The sequence below is a fragment of the Diceros bicornis genome, chromosome 34, assembly GCF_020826845.1.
Source record: "Diceros bicornis minor isolate mBicDic1 chromosome 34, mDicBic1.mat.cur, whole genome shotgun sequence".
Taxonomy (NCBI): domain Eukaryota; kingdom Metazoa; phylum Chordata; class Mammalia; order Perissodactyla; family Rhinocerotidae; genus Diceros; species Diceros bicornis.
In genome coordinates this window covers 19,209,223-19,226,469 of record NC_080773.1, presented here as the reverse complement: position 1 = coordinate 19,226,469, position 17,247 = coordinate 19,209,223, and the positions used below count along the sequence as shown (strand labels likewise).

General features: G+C 54.6%; 1 protein-coding gene across 1 annotated transcript; it reads right to left on the bottom strand.

The window, feature by feature from the left end:
• Positions 1-10,026: 10,026 nt before the first annotated feature.
• On the bottom strand, positions 10,027-16,614 carry LOC131396974 (mitochondrial import receptor subunit TOM40 homolog). The gene is made up of 10 exons (XM_058529539.1): positions 16,541-16,614; positions 16,165-16,444; positions 15,357-15,424; positions 14,818-14,910; positions 13,845-13,946; positions 13,667-13,772; positions 12,172-12,294; positions 11,589-11,665; positions 11,375-11,477; positions 10,027-10,227 (listed from the first exon to the last, which is right to left on the bottom strand). Exons 2-10 carry the CDS (start codon positions 16,436-16,438, stop codon positions 10,088-10,090), a joined length of 1,086 nt encoding a protein of 361 aa, XP_058385522.1. The 5' UTR covers positions 16,439-16,444; positions 16,541-16,614; the 3' UTR covers positions 10,027-10,087.
• Positions 16,615-17,247: the final 633 nt, after the last annotated feature.

The following is a 17,247-nucleotide window of genomic DNA, read 5'->3' as shown; positions in this document are numbered from 1 at the left end:
CATCCGAGCTCCTGGCCTTCCCTCTCTCTGATTCTCTGGCATGTTCCTCTCTGTCTCCCTCCATCATGCTAGCTCGGTCTGTCACACTCTTCCCTCCCATCTTTGCATGTCTGTCTGTCTCTGTCTCCTTCTCTTGGCCTTTCCTCCTCTCCCGTTTCTCCCTCTTTGGGGTCTCTCTGTCCCCATCTTGCCCTCCTCGGCCCCATCTTTCTCCCTCTCTCCACGCATATGCTCCTGCCCTCTCGGCCCCCAGCGTGCTAACGGAGCAGACCATGAGGGAGATTGAAGGTGTACAATTTGCAGCTGGGGGAGCAGCTGGGCCCCGTGGCCCAGGACATGCAGGCCCGCCTGTGCAAGGAGCTGCAGGGGGCCCTGGCCCGCCCGGGGGTAGACATGGAGGACGCACAGCTGCCGTGTGCAGTACCGCAGTGAGGTGCCGGCCATGCTGGGGCAGAGCACCAAGGAGCGGCAGGGGTGCCTCCACTCCCACTGAAACCACTGGCCACACAGCCATTAGTTATTCTTAAAAGTCCTGTAGATAAGCAATATATTATCAGACCGCCACCAGGTTCCTTAGAGATAACATCGCTGATGCTTCTGTTGTCATGGTAACGGGAGCTTACATTTTTTCTCAGGAACTGAGAGTTCACTCCTTGTCCAGTTCAAGCCAGCTGAGACCAGCAACCCATTAACTGGGCCTGTGCGAATGCTTGATAGGTGACCTTTTGAGGTCAGGGGGCCGAAAACTCCACCCTCAGATCATGCTAATGCCACCATTTGGTGAACACTTGTCCTATGAGGAGCCACGAAGCTCGACTACGCTTGTGCAGATCATCAAATACCTCACCTCTCCTCCCCTCCAATCATCTATCCCCATGCTTTAGATGATCCTGCCTCTTTATCCCACAAATTCAGCCCCAAGCCCTTGATCCAAGAGAGAGATTTCAGAGCTTTGCCCCCTGTCGTCTTGCTGGTTGATCTTCCAATAAAGCCTTTCCTTTTCTCAAAAGGTGGTGGCGTAATTATTGACTTTTTTTACATGCATCAGGCTGAGAACCCCCTTTTTGGGTGGTAACAATTTCTGCAGTAATAACGAAGGGACTAGGTCCTGTGACTGCCTGCCAGGGGCTCTAGAGGTGGGGTCTGGGGTCTCTTCCCTGAACCTAAGCGGCCAAGTAGACAATTTTGTCTGGAAGGTCAGCTGATTGGATTCCCGTTTCCTGCCGTGGCTCTCCAGGACCCTTGGTGCTTTTCTTTTGAGAAGAAACAGCTCCTGGATCAGATGTCTTTTGGGTGAGTGACCTGGTTAAAACGTGCCTGTGCTAAATTGTCTAATAATTTCATCAGGGTTGTGGGTTCGAGTCCCACCCTTGGGAGATTTATGTAGGGTTAGAGTCCCAAGGCTGGGATCGTGGGTTTGAGTCACACACTAAAGGAGACAATATACAACCTTACAGTCACTGGGGCACCCAAAATATCAGGTTAGAGTCATACAGTGTCCTGGGTTAGAGTCCCAGAATATTGGATTTCTGTGTCTGTTCATGTTTGTCTATTTCTGACTGCTTCATGTGTTAAAATTGGCTGCTTGGGGACTGAGTTTCTTGGTGACCGTAATAAACATTCTTTAGAAATTAACCTCATGAGGGTCACACACTCTACACCTACACACTAGCCCCTAGAAAGACCTTGTTTGTTGTGGTCACCTTGGATAAAGCTCCCTAAAATGGGGATACTGTAAACGGCTGGCAAGATAACCCAGGATAATTTAATATTACAGTGGCCACTGTGGGCTCTTTTTGAGCTTCCAAACCAAGGAAGGAGGAAAATCTTTTATCTTTAAAGACTCAGGGGCTGGCTCAGTGGTGTAGCGGTTAAGTTCACGTGTTCCACTTTGGCAGTCCGGGGTTCGCAGGTTCGGATCCTGGGCGTGGACCTACACACTGCTTATCAAGCCATGCTGTGGCGGCGTCCCATATACAACATAGAGGGAGATTGACACAGATGTTAGCTCAGGGACCATCTTCCTCACAAAAAAGTAAATAAATAAAAAAAATAAAGAGTCAAAGTGGGCCACCTTCTGGCACAATTCCTCAAAACTTAAAGGTTCTGGAAGTTATAAATATTCACAAAGAACAGCAAAATCTTCCTAAGCTTGTTTCACGTCCTGAAGGCTTGGCTTGATAATTTTCAGGTCGGGAGTCCCAAAATGCGGATGGACAAAAAGGTGCGTGCACCCATTCACGGTTAGAGATGGCTGGACAGAAATGCGGGTGGAACTCTATTTGCAGCTAAGGGTCCTACCAAACTGTCTGCAGCCTCAGCGGATTACATTGGCCATTAGAAGGAAGTTCCAATTAGATAAGATCATTTAAGAAGTGCACTTAAAAGCAAAGGCTTCAAAGTTCCAAAACAACTTGATTGAAAGTTTTATTGCAAAAAGAAAATAAATAAGTTACAAAAGGTTCCTAAAAGCCTATTAGGTCACAGCTTTACAGACACCCCTGTAATCTACCTTAAAAAGACGGCCCAATATGAGCCCCTCACAGAGTAAATGAGACCCTGAGAGACTTTCTGGGAATTTGTTCCGTTGCAGATTAAGGGAGTTGTTCAATACTGATGGTACATTAATTGTTCCTCCTGGCTGCAACCTGACAAGATGTTTGAAAGAATTTGGCAACTTATGATCAGAAATGTGGCCAAATTGGAAGCTGAAATTCTGAGCCTGATAGGATATTTTTTAGACTGTCTCCCTTAATTTAAAATAAAACTAAGCACCCAGAGGGAAAGAAGCAAATTAAGGATGATGTGGTTGGACAGGCAGATCAACCTGTAACGTAATTTCAGTGACAACACAATTTCTGAGGAATTAAGAGCAACTGTCCTTCTCTTACAAATCCTTGGAAAACTGGAAATGCAGCTCTAGGCAGTTCAGATTGCACCCATTTCCTTGATCTCAAATGGCTTGTAACCTCTCTGGGAACTGTTGTCTAGCCCATCGGCAATCCCTAAGACCGAAGAAAAAAGAGGAAAAAACACATATACAGTGCCCTCGCCCCAAATCTACCATTTTAAGTGTCTTCTCCACAAATATTAGTAGAAAAAGCTTAAAAGAAAAATTGGATTCATAACTAGTGAGCTTTGTATTACTGTACCTGAGGCATGGCAGTAATTTTAAAATGATAGCTATGGGGCCGGCCCCGTGGCGTAGCGGTTAAGTGTGCACGCTCCGCTGCTGGCGGCCCAGGTTCGGATCCCGGGTGCGCACCAACGCACCGCTTGTCCGGCCATGCTGAGGCCGCATCCCACATACAGCAACTAGAAGGACGTGCAGCTATGACATACAACTATCTGCTGGGGCTTTGGGGGAAAAATAAATAAATAAATAAAATTATAAAACGATAGCTGTGGAGTCTCTGCGTATGTTTGTCTATGTTATATATGTGCAACGTTTTTACCTCTGGATGGTGTAATTTCTAAAAGAGCTCTATTTGGTTGGATTAAAGTAACTTCTTATATAAACGTAGTAGAAACTAACTCAGATGTTTTTTAAGTTAAATGATATAAATAATCTTTGGTAAATGAAAGCTGATTTAATTTGTTGGCTTGATTGAAATAGGAATGTAAGTTACCGATATTAGTTACGATGCAGACGTGCAGCCTTTATTCTACCTGGGCTTATTGGTCAAATAAACTCATGCTACCTCTGTCATAAAACTCATTAGCAAAAATAATAACTCAGAATCATCGCCAATGTTTCCTAAAGTCTCATGAAGTCTTGTAGGCAATCTAAATAATTATTAGGAATAAGTAAACTAAACAGATGTGGAAAAGATAAAAGTGCTGGGTAAATTTTTAACAATAGTTATGTGTTATTGTGTACGTACTTAAAATAACTTCAAATCCTTTTTGGGACCTTGAAACCTTAGAATTCTGCCAAGTCAAGTTAAATGATAAGATTTATTGAGTATCTAGGTCAATTCCACACAAGATATTAGATATTAATTAGATGGTAATTACTAAATAGATTTATCTACCTTTGGCTTCTTATTAGAGAGAAACTGGAAAAATATTTGGTTTTATTTATAAACATGTTTTGTGCCACACTGAGAAATTTTCTTTGAGAAAGCATGTTTCTAGACAGTATTTGTGGATCTGCCAATCCACAGGATGCCAATACAAAAAATTAAGGAAAGTAAGATTGTGTTTTCAGTAAAGAAGATTTAAGGAATGGCTATATCTTTGTTTTGTTTAGAAAGACAAATTTGTCCTAAAATACGAAGAAGGAAAGAAGACATGGGATGAATTCTGAATTTAAATGAGTTACAGAAGGTTTGTGGAAGAACCCTTTAAAAAGAATTTTGTGCACAGGCAGGTTGGCTAAGATTAAAATAAATTCAATTCAGTGAAAAACTTTTAATATCAAAAGTAAGCTGTTACAAAAATCAAAATTTGGTTTTCCTCCTCTTAAAAAGATAATTTTCTTGAACTTTTAGTCTCCTCTTGATAAAGAGATTATGAATGGCTTTTCTTTACCTTTGAGTAAGGCTTCGTAAAAGACAGAAAAACGTATGTTCTGTCTAAATAATTACCTATGTTAAAAAGGTGGAGGTCTCTCTATTAAGGTTTTTTTAAACTGTTTAAGTCTATATGTTTGCCTTTAATATCTTCTTTTGTCACTTCAGTTAAATGGATAATTAAGTTTTGTTTTACAGTGAGGTAATAGCCTATTTGACCAAGTGATTTAAAACATTTTGATATTTTTGACAAACTTCCCCCTAATTCAAATCCTATACAAAGTATTTCTTTGACTTGAAAGTAACTTTGAGAATTTCCAACGGACCTCTGGGAGTTCTCGAAGAATTGGCTCTCTCTTTGTATAAAGAGGAAGATATTAAACTAATTAGGCTTATTTTGTATGTTAAATTACACAAGAAGCATTGTCACAAAAATGATAAATCGCCTCAGGTTGTATTGCGTGAGTGAATGTTATTAATATAAGTGTTTTTAAAAATTATATAACGTTCCTAAAATTCTGACCTGTTCTGGTTATCATTTATAATTCTAGTTAGTTTAAAATGTTATATGTCACAGAAATAATGAAATTTCCTTGTCAATTGCCATTTCTAAGTCTTTTGTTATTTACAGACAGTTTTGTTTTACTCTGATGCTTTTGCAAACATGTTTTATCTTCAGAGAGATTGATGAGACGCACTCTGACACTTGCTCTAGAATACAGGTTTCTCACAAACTTTCACATCATAAAACTGAACTGGGTAAGAAATTACAGAATTCTGGGGCCGGCCCCATGGCTTAGCGGTTAAGTGGCGCGCTCCCCTGCTGGCGGCCCGGGGTTTGGATCCCGGGCGCGCACCGACGCACTGCTTCTCTGGCCATGCTGAGGCCGCGTCCCACATACAGCAACTAGAAGGATGTGCAGCTATGACATACATCTATCTACTGGGGCTTTGAGGGGAAAAATAAATAGATAAATAAAATTATATATAAAAAAAAAGAAATTACAGAATTCCAATGGAGAAAATGATGGCTTCATAAAACTAGTAACAGAAGATCAAGATCAAAACTGATTACATGGGACTGAATGAACTGATGAGGATTATTATAATTTTTATGACTTTTTGTTTGAAATACTGCTAATTTTTTTGTTTCATTTTTCCAGATTTAAGGAAACTTTTCCTCTTTTCTCTTAAGCTAACTATGACTCATAGTAATTTCCTTAATTATACCTTTGTAAGCAGAATTGAAACATTGACCTTTTTCTCCCTACCTGACGCCTCCAGAATCTGGAATCTCCTGATGAGTGAGTATTGTTATTTTCACAGCAATATAGTTATTTGCATAAGTTCAATAAGAATCTGTTCTCCTCATAAGAGGACACAATTGGAAACATTGGTTATATTACCAAGGTTTTGACTGGAATATCATGTTGAGGGAAACATGCGTAGACTCAACTATGACCAAATAGCTTTAAGGAAGAAAGCTTGACTTTATGGAACAAATAAAGCCACTTGGACATTGGCCTGGTACCTTGCTTATAGGGTTCCCAACAGTCATATCAGGTGAGTAAAGAAGGAATCTTGCTCATTCTCACATGCACCCCATCCTCTCTGCTCCTTGACCACATTCCCGGGGCCTTAGGCCCAGGTGCTCATCCTCCAGAGCTGCACAGCTCACTGCCCAGACTGCCCTCATACAGGCCTTTTTGGGAACATCTCCTCCTTCCTGCAACTCGAGCTCCCTAACCTCTATTGTTCCCTCCTGCTCACATCCAGACCCAGTTCCCCGTGGCCCGTGAGCTCCCGAGGCTGGGCTGGGTCAGGACCAGCAGTTCTCCACCAGGGGCCACTCTGCAGGGTCTGGAGGGGCCATGAAGAACCTGGTGAGTTCAAAACCCTGAGAGAAGGAGAGACAGTGGGTCAGAGGTCTGTGAGGGCAGAAAGGAGGACTCCAGCAGGGAGAGGGCAGAGATAAAGATGGGGTGAGAGGACAGAGGGAGGTGGGGCAGCCACCTCCTGGCCCCTCCTGCTCGGCTGGGCCCATCAGGATTCCTTGGGGACGTCGCCTGGGGCAGGAAGGGCAGCCACCCAGGCAGGTGCTCAGGTGGGGCTGCACCCGAGGGGGGCCGTTCTTGCCCCAGGCGGACAGGATGTCCCCCCTCCACACACCAGGCTCCGGGGCCTCCAGGCCATCCCCTATGCGGTGCTTTCTCCATCTACCTGTGGACCAGACCTTGACCCCTGTTTCAGAGAAGCATCCCTCTCGCTCCAGGAGGGACGGGCCCCCCGTAGGAGCTCTCCTGGCCCCTGACCCTTCCTGGGGGGGCTCTCTCACCACAGGAATGACGTCACTGTGTGATGATCTGTTTAAGGTCAATGTCCCCACTGGCCTGGGAGCCCCGGGAGGGAGGAAGGGGCTGTCTCGGTCACTCTGGGTCCCAGCATCGCCTGCCCAGGGCCGGGCACCCACCAGTTGCTCAGAATGAGGCAGAGGCCCATTTCAGTTCCATCCATCCTGGATTGTTACTCTGGACAATGAAGGTCTGCTGAATAAATGACTTTCTTGAACAGAAAAAGCTAATATAAGCAGAGACCTAACTCAGTCCCCCAACTCCACCTGTGTCCTGCCCCAGCCTCCTTCCAGACCTCTGGTTTCACTCCCACTCAGCTAACCGAGCCTCTGCAGGGCAGCCTGAGGGGTCATTTCTAAAGCACACATCTGACCACGGCCTTCCCTTGTTCCAATGTTCCCGCGGCTCTCCAGCGCCCCCTAGAGAAAGTCCACATGCCAACTCTGACATCAGAGTTCTCCAGGATCTACAGCCCAGCCCTGCCTCCTCTGGGTCTTCACTTCTGGTGACCCCAGGGTGGTCACTCCAGTGTCCCCAGCCTCACACAGCAGGGGTTCAGGAGGAAGGAAGGACCCCTGTCCCATTGCACCTCGGAGAAACACAGTCCTCACCTCCCGACACCCTCAGCTCCCTCGCAGCTTGGCCTCCTCCTGACAGAGCCTTCTCCTCCTGCGTCTGGCTCCAGACATGTTAGATGGAAGAGACACCGAATGAAGGACAAAACGCACCTCACCTCTGTTGGACTCAGCTGCTTTGTCCCCACGTACGTGACCCCGAAGTGGTAGCTGGGCTCCCCGATTGTGCTGAGGACTACTGTGGAGGGCTGTGGGGATGCGTCTGGCCCCCCATAAGCCCTGCTGAGCCCACCCCCAGCACAGCTCCCCCAGCCTGGGATGGGAGACACCTGCCAGTCTGGCTTCCCCATCAGGGAGGAGGCGCCAGGCGCCCCTGGGCTGGGCAGCGAGGTGTGGCCTGAGTAGATGAGACCCTCAGAGAAAAGATGTGCTGGAGGCGGGGCTGCTAACCTGGTCCTACCCTGCCTGGGCTTTATGGGGGACGGGCATCTCTGCATTCTGGGTCCCTAGACGCCATACTGGCCTCCACTGAGGAGTCAGCCTGGCACTGTGTCTCAGAGCCTTTTCAAGTCCCAAGGAGCCCAGCCCTTTAGGGAGGAGTGAGGGGTTGTATGAGCAGACGCAGGGGGATGGCTGGGATGGCCTCTGAGGGAAAGGGCACCAGGAAGGCTCACCTGGAAATGGTTACTCAACCCTTTGTTGATTGTGAGTTTGACACCTTCCATCTGAACGGGAAACAGCTCTGAAAAAGAGAAACGTGTCACCCTCCACCCTCCACACATACACACACCACCCAATGCTCATCCCCTCCTTCCCTACCATCCCAGCTCTCCTTTCTCCAGTGACACATAAGCCACACCTCCGGCTTCTTCCAGCTGCCAGCTGTGTGACCTTGGGCAAGTGACCTGCCTCTCTGAACATCCAGTTTCTTGGTCCACAGAACCAGGAACTAGCTACGCTTACAAGGTGTTTGTTGATGAAACAAGCTACTGGACGTGGGAAGTCCTGAGGACAGTCCTGGGACACAGTGGGTTCTGTATTAGAGCTGACTGCTGTGAGGAGCTCCAAGAGCGCTCCAACGCTGTCACCTTCCCAGCAGCCCTGTTACATGAATCCCAGCTCTTTCACAGATGACAGACAGAGGTTCAGGGATGAGGTGGATGGTGAAGCCACACAGGAGGAATTGGAGGAGCTGGGATTTGTTCCTGGTCCTTCCAGGGTGTGGGAACCTGGGATTCCATGCAGTCAGGGGATGCCGAATGGCGGTCCCAGGAGAGGCCCCAGTGCCAACCGGGCCGGGCTGCTTCCCTTCGTGAGAGACGATCTGGCAGAGCATGTGTGGGAGCTCCTCTGGGTAATGAGGGGTCATCTCTGCCCAGCCACCACTCGCCCAGACCGTGCGTGTGGGTGACAGACGGGGTTTCAGTTCCCCTGTCTGGAGGGGATCAGGGGTGTCAGCTCATCTGAGCCCTAGGTGGCAAATGCGACAGCTCCTCGTCCTCCCAGCTTCAGAGGCCTGAGACCTTCAGAGGCCTGGGGACCCAGTCCCACCCCGTGAACTGAGTCAGACCCCAGCCCGTCCCGAGGCCCAGGAGTCCTGGAGCCCTGGCCCCTCTCCCTCGGACACAGTCATTGATTCTGAAGCCTTTCCAGGTGCCTGAATTCTTCCAGAAGCTTCTGATAGCTCTGACATTCCTATCAGAAAGAAGTCCTACGACGCCATCATGCCCTGTCCCTTTTGGACCCTGGAAAGACCTTGGGGTCCCAGTTCATTGTCCCCACCCCTGCCCTCAGAGACAGCGTCATCCCTGTGTCCACAGCTCCCAGGGACAAAGTCCTGTGCAGCCACTCTGGCCAGGTGCAGCTGGGTCAAGGGACCGAAAGGCCGCGCCCCCCCTGCTGAGGGAAGGCCTGTGATGCCCCAGCAGGGCACAAGTCAGGGGCCGTGTGAGCCAGGGCTGGGATATTCCCCTGTGAGCTGGGTCCCGGCGGCGGCCAGGCTTGACCCCCTGTGGGTGGCGTCAGGCTTCTGGGCGCCGACACTGCAGCGCCCCCTACCGGCCACCGTGGGAAGGTCGGGCCGGACGGGATGGGCAGAGGCCAGAGACACGAGCAGGACAACCCAGGCCTCCCGTTTCGCTTTTTTATGTATATTTTTTGTTCTTCTTTTTTTGTTTTTTTCTGTAAAACGTCCCGGTTCTTCCATAACTTATAAACATGATTTCTACCGAGGGGCTGGGAGGGGAAGGGGGCGGGGCGGAGGACGGGGGTGGGGAAGCTCCTCTCCGCGCTGCCCCCTCGGGGCCGGGCCCAGGGACCTCCGGAGGACGGCGACGCCCCGACACCTCCCTGAGGTTGTGGCCGCCTCTGCCCCTGGTGCTCAGAATCCCGCGTCCTCCCGGATTCTGGAATCCCTTCCGGGACCCCGGCCCCCTGGGGCGCGCTGCCCCTGCTGCTCCGACCCTGGAGCCCCCGTGGTTCCGGACCCCCCTCAGCTGCTGGGGCGGTGGGTCCCCTCCGTTGCGCTGCCCCCGGACCCCCGAGGAGGGAGGGGAGGGCGGGGAGGGGGCTGGGTCTCCCCCCTCCCCACGAGACAGGAGCGGGGAGGGGTCTGGAGGAGGAGGGCGTGGAAGGCGGGCAGGAGGGCTCAGCCGATGGTGAGGCCGAAGCCGCACTGGAACTTGTTCTTGCGGTGGTTCAGGAAGGCCCCGAGGGCCAGCGTCAGGGGCAGCGGGGGCAGCTTCTTCTCCAGCGTGGCGCCCACGATCCAGTTGCTGTCCACGGAGCCTGTGGGGGACGGCGGTGCTGAGAGCCGGTGCCGGCCGCCCGCCCTGTCCCCGTGGGCTGGCAACCAGGCCGCCTCAGATGCCACCAGCCAGTCTGCCGGTTCCCAGACCTCCGACCACAGGGTTCCCGCACCAGGTCCCTCGCCCCTGAGAGCAACGGCCTTATTCCTCTTCCTCCTCAGCTCTCAGCTCAGTGACCTCCCCCTCCAGGAAGCCCTCCACCCCCATGGCTCCCCCAGCCCAGCTGTGTCCACACGAAGTCATCACTCTCTGGGAATGGGCCTGTCCCCTCCACTGTGGGCCCTGTGAGGACAGGGCCTGGTCACCGTGGTGTCCCCAGCACCCTCAGCACACTGCTGACCAGAGCAGGTGCTCAGAATCTGCCGAATGAGAGATTGAAATCTCCTCTGGGGCCCAGAACCTTCCAGATGTGTGAGTGCATGGAGCCGTCCTCCCACCCTGGAAAGGGGTGATCACTCATTTAACGGGAGCAGAGAAGCAGTCGACCTGGATCTCATCCCCCTGACACCAGGCTGAGCGCAGAGCCAGGGTCAGGAGGCCGCAGGGCAGGCCTCAGAGGCAGAGACCCTGGACCTCAACACCACCTCAGAGCCCTGCCCAGGCAGACTGAGGCAGCAGCCAGGGAGCCTTCACACACCCCACACTGAGAACCACTGAGGTCCCAGAAGAGACTGAAGACTGAAGACTAGACCCAGTCAGCCCTGGAGGAGGTTCTGGATCTGGCCGTGACTGTGCAACCTCCAGGTGCCTCCGTTTCCACTAATGTGAGACGAGTAGGGCGGATGGGCACCAAGCTGTGGTCCACTCACGACAAAGGAGAGGGAGGGCCGAGGACAGAGAGCGGGGAGAGGGGCTGCTGGCAGGGTGGGGAGTGGTATGGTGGGTGTGAAGCTCGGGCCCCGGCTCCCACCTTCTGAAAAAGCATCCCGGGGAGTCTGCAGACCCCCAGCAGTCCCAGCTCACTGCCCTCACCATCTCCTGTGGCCTGCATACCCTCTAGAGCCGAGTCCCCTCTCGCCCATCCTCTGGGAGGAGACTGAGGCCTGTACCATCTCCTCTGGCCCGCACACCCTCTAGAGCTGAGTCCCCTCTCGCCCGTCCTCCAGGAGGGAGACTGAGGCCTGTACCTTTGAAGAGCAGGTTGGCCTTGGGCAGGTCCAGCTGGTACCCGAAGGAGACACTGGTGTCCTGCATCCTTGTGCTGGCCTCAAACTCCACGCCCACCTGCAGCTGAGGGGCCCGGGCAGCAGAGTCAGCTTCCCGCCTGGGCTCCTGGGCACTCCAGCCCCTGGCCACCCCCGCCCGGATGTGGATCCTTGAGCCGGTGTCAGACGAGCTCACCTGGTCACTGGCTTTGTGGTAGTAGGTGGCGTGCATGCCTGCTTGGCCCAGCGTGACTGTCGCCAACCAGTTGTTTACTGTGTGATGGTGGGGGTGGGGCAGGTTCCCAAGGGGACTTGGGCCTCTAGGATCCCAGGTTCTCCTGCCTCAGACCCCCGGGGCCAGACCTCCAGTCCCTCCTCCCTCAGACCCAGGAGTCCAGGCCCCCACCCCCTCCTCCCTCAGACCCAGGGGTCCAGGCCCCCAGGTCCCCCTCCTCCCTCAGACCCAGGGGTCCAGGCCCCCAGCCCCTCCTCCCTCAGACCTAGGAGTCCGGGCCCCCAGCTCCTCCTTCCTCAGACCCAGGAGTCCAGGCCCCCAGCCCCTCCTCCCTCAGACCCAGAAGTCCGGGACCCCAGGTCCCCATCCTCCCTCAGAATCAGTGGTCCTGACCCCCAGCCCCTCCTCCCTCAGACCTAGAAGTCCAGGCCCCCAGCCTCCTCCTCCCTCAAGGCCAAAGACTCCCACCCCCAGCCTCCCACCTCCCTCAGACCCTGGGGTCCTGGCCCCAGCCCTGACTCCTACCCTTGGGCCCCAGGCTCACATGTGTACTTCCCAGCTAGAGACATGACAGTGCCCTCCTCCCCGGGCCGCCGGTGGTAGACCAGCTCTCCACCCAGGGCCAGACACGGCGTGATGCTCTGCAGGTAGTGGGCCACGAGGATTCCTGCGGGTGAGATGGCGGACGTTACCTGGACCCAGTCATTTCTGTCCCGCCAAACTCCTACTCCAAGCAGCCTTCCAGGCTCTCCTCTGCTGGAGATGCTCAGGGCCTCGCTCTGTTGAGGTCTCTGCCTGGGCCTACCTCACCTTCTGCTTCCCAGCCCCACCCCCGTGTCCCTCCCCTGCCCCAGTCACAGCCTCCTCAAGCACCTTCCCAGACAGCCACAGAGGAACCTGGTTACAGCAACAGCTGACCCTGTTCCCCCGGCTCACGACCATCCATGGCTCCCCAGTGCCCAGGAGACCCGGTTCCTCACACACGGCTGGGAGGCCCTGGGGGCTGGGTCACAGCTTCCAATAGATCCACTTCCTCCTCCCAGAGCACAGCCAGCCCCACCCCCTCCAGGCTGCAGGAGCCCAGAGCTCGCTCGCTCTCTGCCATCAGCCCCCTGCACACAGTCCCTTCTGCCCCGTGGACCCTTCCCTCTGCTCAGTCTGCCCGACTCAATATTTGCCCCTGATATTAACTGGATTCGGCTCCTTCTCTCCAGCACGATCCTGATTGGGGCCACCACCACCACATGACACGGCAGTCCCCCACCCTGGTCCCCTGCAGGGGGCGAGCAGACAAAGCAGCCCCTGGGAGCCTGTGAGGACCCCAGTCAGTGCGAGGTCCCTCCTGCCTGAGTCTCCCTCCAGGTGCCCACATGCCAGCCCCGATGGATCTGGCTCGTTCCCACATGCACCCCATCCTCTCTGCTCCCCGAGCACATTCCCGGGGCCTCTGGCCCAGGTTCTCACCCTCCAGAGCTGCACAGCTCGCTGCCCAGACTGCCCTCGTACAGGCCTCTTGTGGGAACATCTCACCTTCCCCGCATCTCTAGCTCCCTGACCCGCTCTGCTGTTCCCTTCTGCTCTGATCCAGACCCAGCTCCCTGTGGCCCCTGAGCTCCCGAGGCTGGGCTGGGTCAGGACCAGAGGTTCTCCACCAGGGGCCACCCTGCAGGGTCTGGAGAGGCCATGAAGAACAGCAGCTCACAGGTCCTTCGGGCCCATGACACGCCCCATGCCACTGGAAGCTTCTCACACACGTGGACTTTCCTAACCTACTCAACACCCCTGTGAGGGAGCCCGGTTTTACAGACAAGGATACCGATGGCCACATCAGGGATGGAACCTGCGTAACGTGGCAGTTCAGCCAGTGGCAGAGCTGGGCTGTGAGCCTCTTTCTCGCCCACGAAGCCACGCTGCTGGATGTTTCTAAACTACTCCCGCTCTGATTATTCTCAGATGGGAGCAAAGGGGGTCCTGAGACGGATGGATGTGGTGGGAGAGCTGGACTGGGTGTGACCGCCGTCCAGGCCCTGGCTTCTTACCTGAACCCACCAGGACGTCTGGGTTCCCCAGGGTGATGGCGGCTGTGAAGTCAGAACCCCGGTACTCCCCGTCCACCTGCCAGTTCACGAACTTCGACTGCTGGGTCTGTGGGGAGCAGGGGTGTGAGGTGCGGGGACTCACGGGGGCTGGGGAGCAGCCAATTCGACTCCCACTCACCTGGATGGCCATCTTGGACCTGAGGCCAGGGCCCAGCTGGTGAATGACCTGAGCATTGAGGCTGCCGCTATTGTCCATGTCCCCCACTAGCACGGGGAAGGCCTGTGGGGCAGACGGCAAGGTTAGAGGGCCAGGTCTAGCAGTATGGAAGTTCATGAGTGACGTGCCTAGTGTCAGAAAGCCTCAGACGGAGGCCCCCTCCTCCAGGAAGCCCTCCTTGACCACCTGGGCTGAGTTAGGCTCCCCCTCTGGGCTCCCACAGTCTTTGGCTTCCCCATTTCAGTTCCGCCCACTCTGGATGGTTACTCTCTGGGGACAGGTCTGCTCCCTCTCTCCTCTAGACTGTGAGCCCCATGGCCGTGTCAGTCACGGCTGTGTCCCCAGCCCCGCATAGCACAGGGCTGGGCACAGAATGGGGGGACAATGAAGGTTTGTTGAATAAATGAATTTCTTGAACAGAAACAGCTAATATAAGCAGAAACCTAACTCAGTCCAATTCCACCTGCGTCCTGCCCCAGCCTCCTTCCAGACCTCAGTTTCACCGCCACTTGGCTAACCCAGCCTCTGCAGGGCAGCCTGAGGGGTCATTTCTCAAGCACACCTCTGACCACTCTCTCCCGTGTCCCAATCTTCCTGCAGCTCTCCAGCACCCCCTAGAGAAAGGCTACACGCTAACTCGGACATTCAAAACCCGACAGGATCTACAGCCCAGCCCTGCCTGCTCCGGGTCATCACTTCTGGTGACCCCAGCGTGGTCACTCCAGTGTCCCCAGCCTCACACAACAACCAGCAGGGGTTCAGGAGGAGGGAAGGACCCCTGTCCCAATGCACCTCGGGGAGACACGGTCCCCACCTCCCGACACCCTCAGCTCCTCAGAGCTTGGCCTCCTCCTGACAGAGCCTTCTCCTCCTGCGTCTGGCTCCAGACCGTGAGAAGGAAGAGACACCGAATGAAGGACAAAAGGCACCTCACCTCTGTTGGACTCAGCTGCTTTGTCCCCACGTACGTGACCCCGAAGTGGTAGTTGGACTCCCCAATTGTGCTGAGCGCCACTGTGTGGTTCACCTGGGGGAAGACGGAGGGCTGTGGGGATGCGTCTGGACCCCCATAAGCCCTGCTGAGCCCACCCCCAGCACAGCTCCACCAGCCTGGGATGGGAGACAACTGCCAGTCTGGCTTCCCCATCAGGGAGGAGGCGCCAGGCGCCCCTGGGCTGGGCAGGGAAGTGTGGCCTGAGTAGATGAGACCCTCAGAGAAAAGATGTGCTGGGGGTAGGGCTGCTAACCTGGTCCTACCCCTGCCTGGACGTTATGGGGGGATGGGCATCTCTGCATTCTGGGTCCCTAAATGCTACCCTGGCCCCCATTGAGGAGTCAGCCTGGCACTGTGTCTCTGACACTTTTCAAGTCCCAAGGAGCCCAGCCCTTTAGGGAGGAGTGAGGAGTTGTATGTGCAGATGCAGGAGGATGGCTGGGATGGCCTCTGAGGGCAAGGGCACCAGGAAGGCTCACCTGGAAATGGTTACTCAACCCTTTGTTGACTGTGAGCTTGACACCTTCCATCTGAATGGGAAACAGCTCTGAAGAAGAGAAATGTGTCACTCTCCACACTGACAAACAGACATACACCCCAACTCTCATCCTTCCTTCCCTACCATCCCAGCTCTCCTGTCTCCAGGGACCCACAAGCAGAACATCATACAAGGAACCCTAACCAGTATGGCCTAGTGGATTGGGTCAGGGCCAAGGCCTTTGCCTGCGTCCCAATCCCAATGCCTTTACCTACTCTTGGTGTGACTTTAGGCAAGTCCCTTTATCCATGTCAAATCTATCATGTGTAAGATGAGGATGCTCACCACATGAAAAAATTGCAAAGATTTAATAAGTTAACATACATTGAATGCCAGAACAGCGCTCAGTAAGTCTCCATCACTTTTGCTATCATAACGATTCCAAGCCAGGACCCAGAAGCCTTGGGTTCCATCCCCACCGGACCCTTGCTGACACCTTGCTAACACTGTGACCTTGGATCTCAATTTTCTTCCCAACCACGAGAGGAGGCTGGCTAGGCTGATCTCTGGGGCTCCTGAGGTCCCTAAGGCTTTTCTCTACCGTTGCGGCATTCCACCCCGAAGTTCCACCATTGGATCCCATCGTTCTGAGCCCCAAGGCCAACGTTCCATCATCCGACGCCAACGCCAACTCCTAACGCTCTGTTCAATGCTTCCCGTGGCACGTGCCAACTCCCAAGGTCCTCAGGGTGCTTCCCCTTCCCCCGAGATCCGGGCCACCGCACCCCGCCGGGGCCCTCGCCCCTCACCCTTGCACTTCCGGTGACACTCCTCGAACGTGCCCGGGTTCGGCAGGCAGCCGCAGGCCCCATCGTCCGCGGTCCCTGCGGCGCCGGCGGTCGCAGCCCCGGGGGTCCGCTCCGAGCCCCGACCCGCGCCAACCCCAGCGCCCAGGCCGCCCCCGAGCTGCGGCAACGTGAAGCCCGGAGGAGAGGGCGGAGGCGGCGGCAGTCCCACGAGGCCGGGCGCGGGCGGCGGCGGCGGCCCTGCGGGCGGCGAGCTAGCGGCCAACACGTTCCCCATGGTCGCCTGCAAGGGGAAAGGTCAGAGGGCGGAGGTCTGGCCGGCACGCTCCAGGCCTAGTCCCCGGCCAACCCCCGCCCTGCTCCGGGGTCCGGTTCTCACTGGCGGCAGCGCCTGCTCCCGGCCTGGGCTCCACTCCCACCCCGTGCGCCACGCGCAACCGAACCCGCTGCCGCCGCCGCCGCCACCGTCGCCCCGCCCCGCCTATCCCATTGGTTCAGCATGCCCTAGGGCCCGCCCACCGGCTTCAGGGCCTGGGCTTACTATTGGGGTCTTGGCTTAAAGTCCCACCCACCTCTTTGGAACGTCCTTTTCTATTGGTTGCCACTCGCAGGCTGGTCAAGGCACACCTCTCTCCTCTTTCCATTGCCTCACAGAACCCGCGCCTATTGGCTCGCGACGCCGCGGGTTCCGGTGCTTGCCCGCCATTGGTCTGTGCTGCGCACTTTGCAACGCCCACTGACTCGTCGCCTCCGCCCCTCTCCAGAAGGTGCCCCTCCTTCGACTCCGCCCCGCGGCGAAGCTGCCTTGATAATTGGTTGGCGTTGGCCCTTGCGAAATTCTGATTGGCTCCGGCAGTTACAGCGTCCAACCCTGATGACGTAATCAGTCGCCTGCGCTTATTGGGTAACGTGCCAGGGTCGAGGGACATTGGTAAAGGTGGGTTGCGCGGCAGAGGCTGCTAGGCAGCAAGGTCAGGCCTCGCGTCCCACCAGGCACCGCGGCAGTGGGGCAGGCCTCTGGTCTGGGGTGGATGACCGAAAACCGGAAGTGCTGGCCCTTCCCACAGTGCCTCGGGAGAATTCTAT

Excerpts from the sequence above, each read along its gene's own strand:
- LOC131396974 (XM_058529539.1), bottom strand. The coding sequence starts at position 16,438 with ATGGGGAACGTGTTGGCCGCTAGCTCGCCGCCCGCAGGGCCGCCGCCG. Across the intron at positions 13,773-13,844 it reads GGTCCAAGATGGCCATCCAG|ACCCAGCAGTCGAAGTTCGT; the intron begins GTGAGTGGGAGT and ends TGCTCCCCACAG. Across the intron at positions 10,228-11,374 it reads GGCCAACCTGCTCTTCAAAG|GCTCCGTGGACAGCAACTGG; the intron begins GTACAGGCCTCA and ends CGTCCCCCACAG.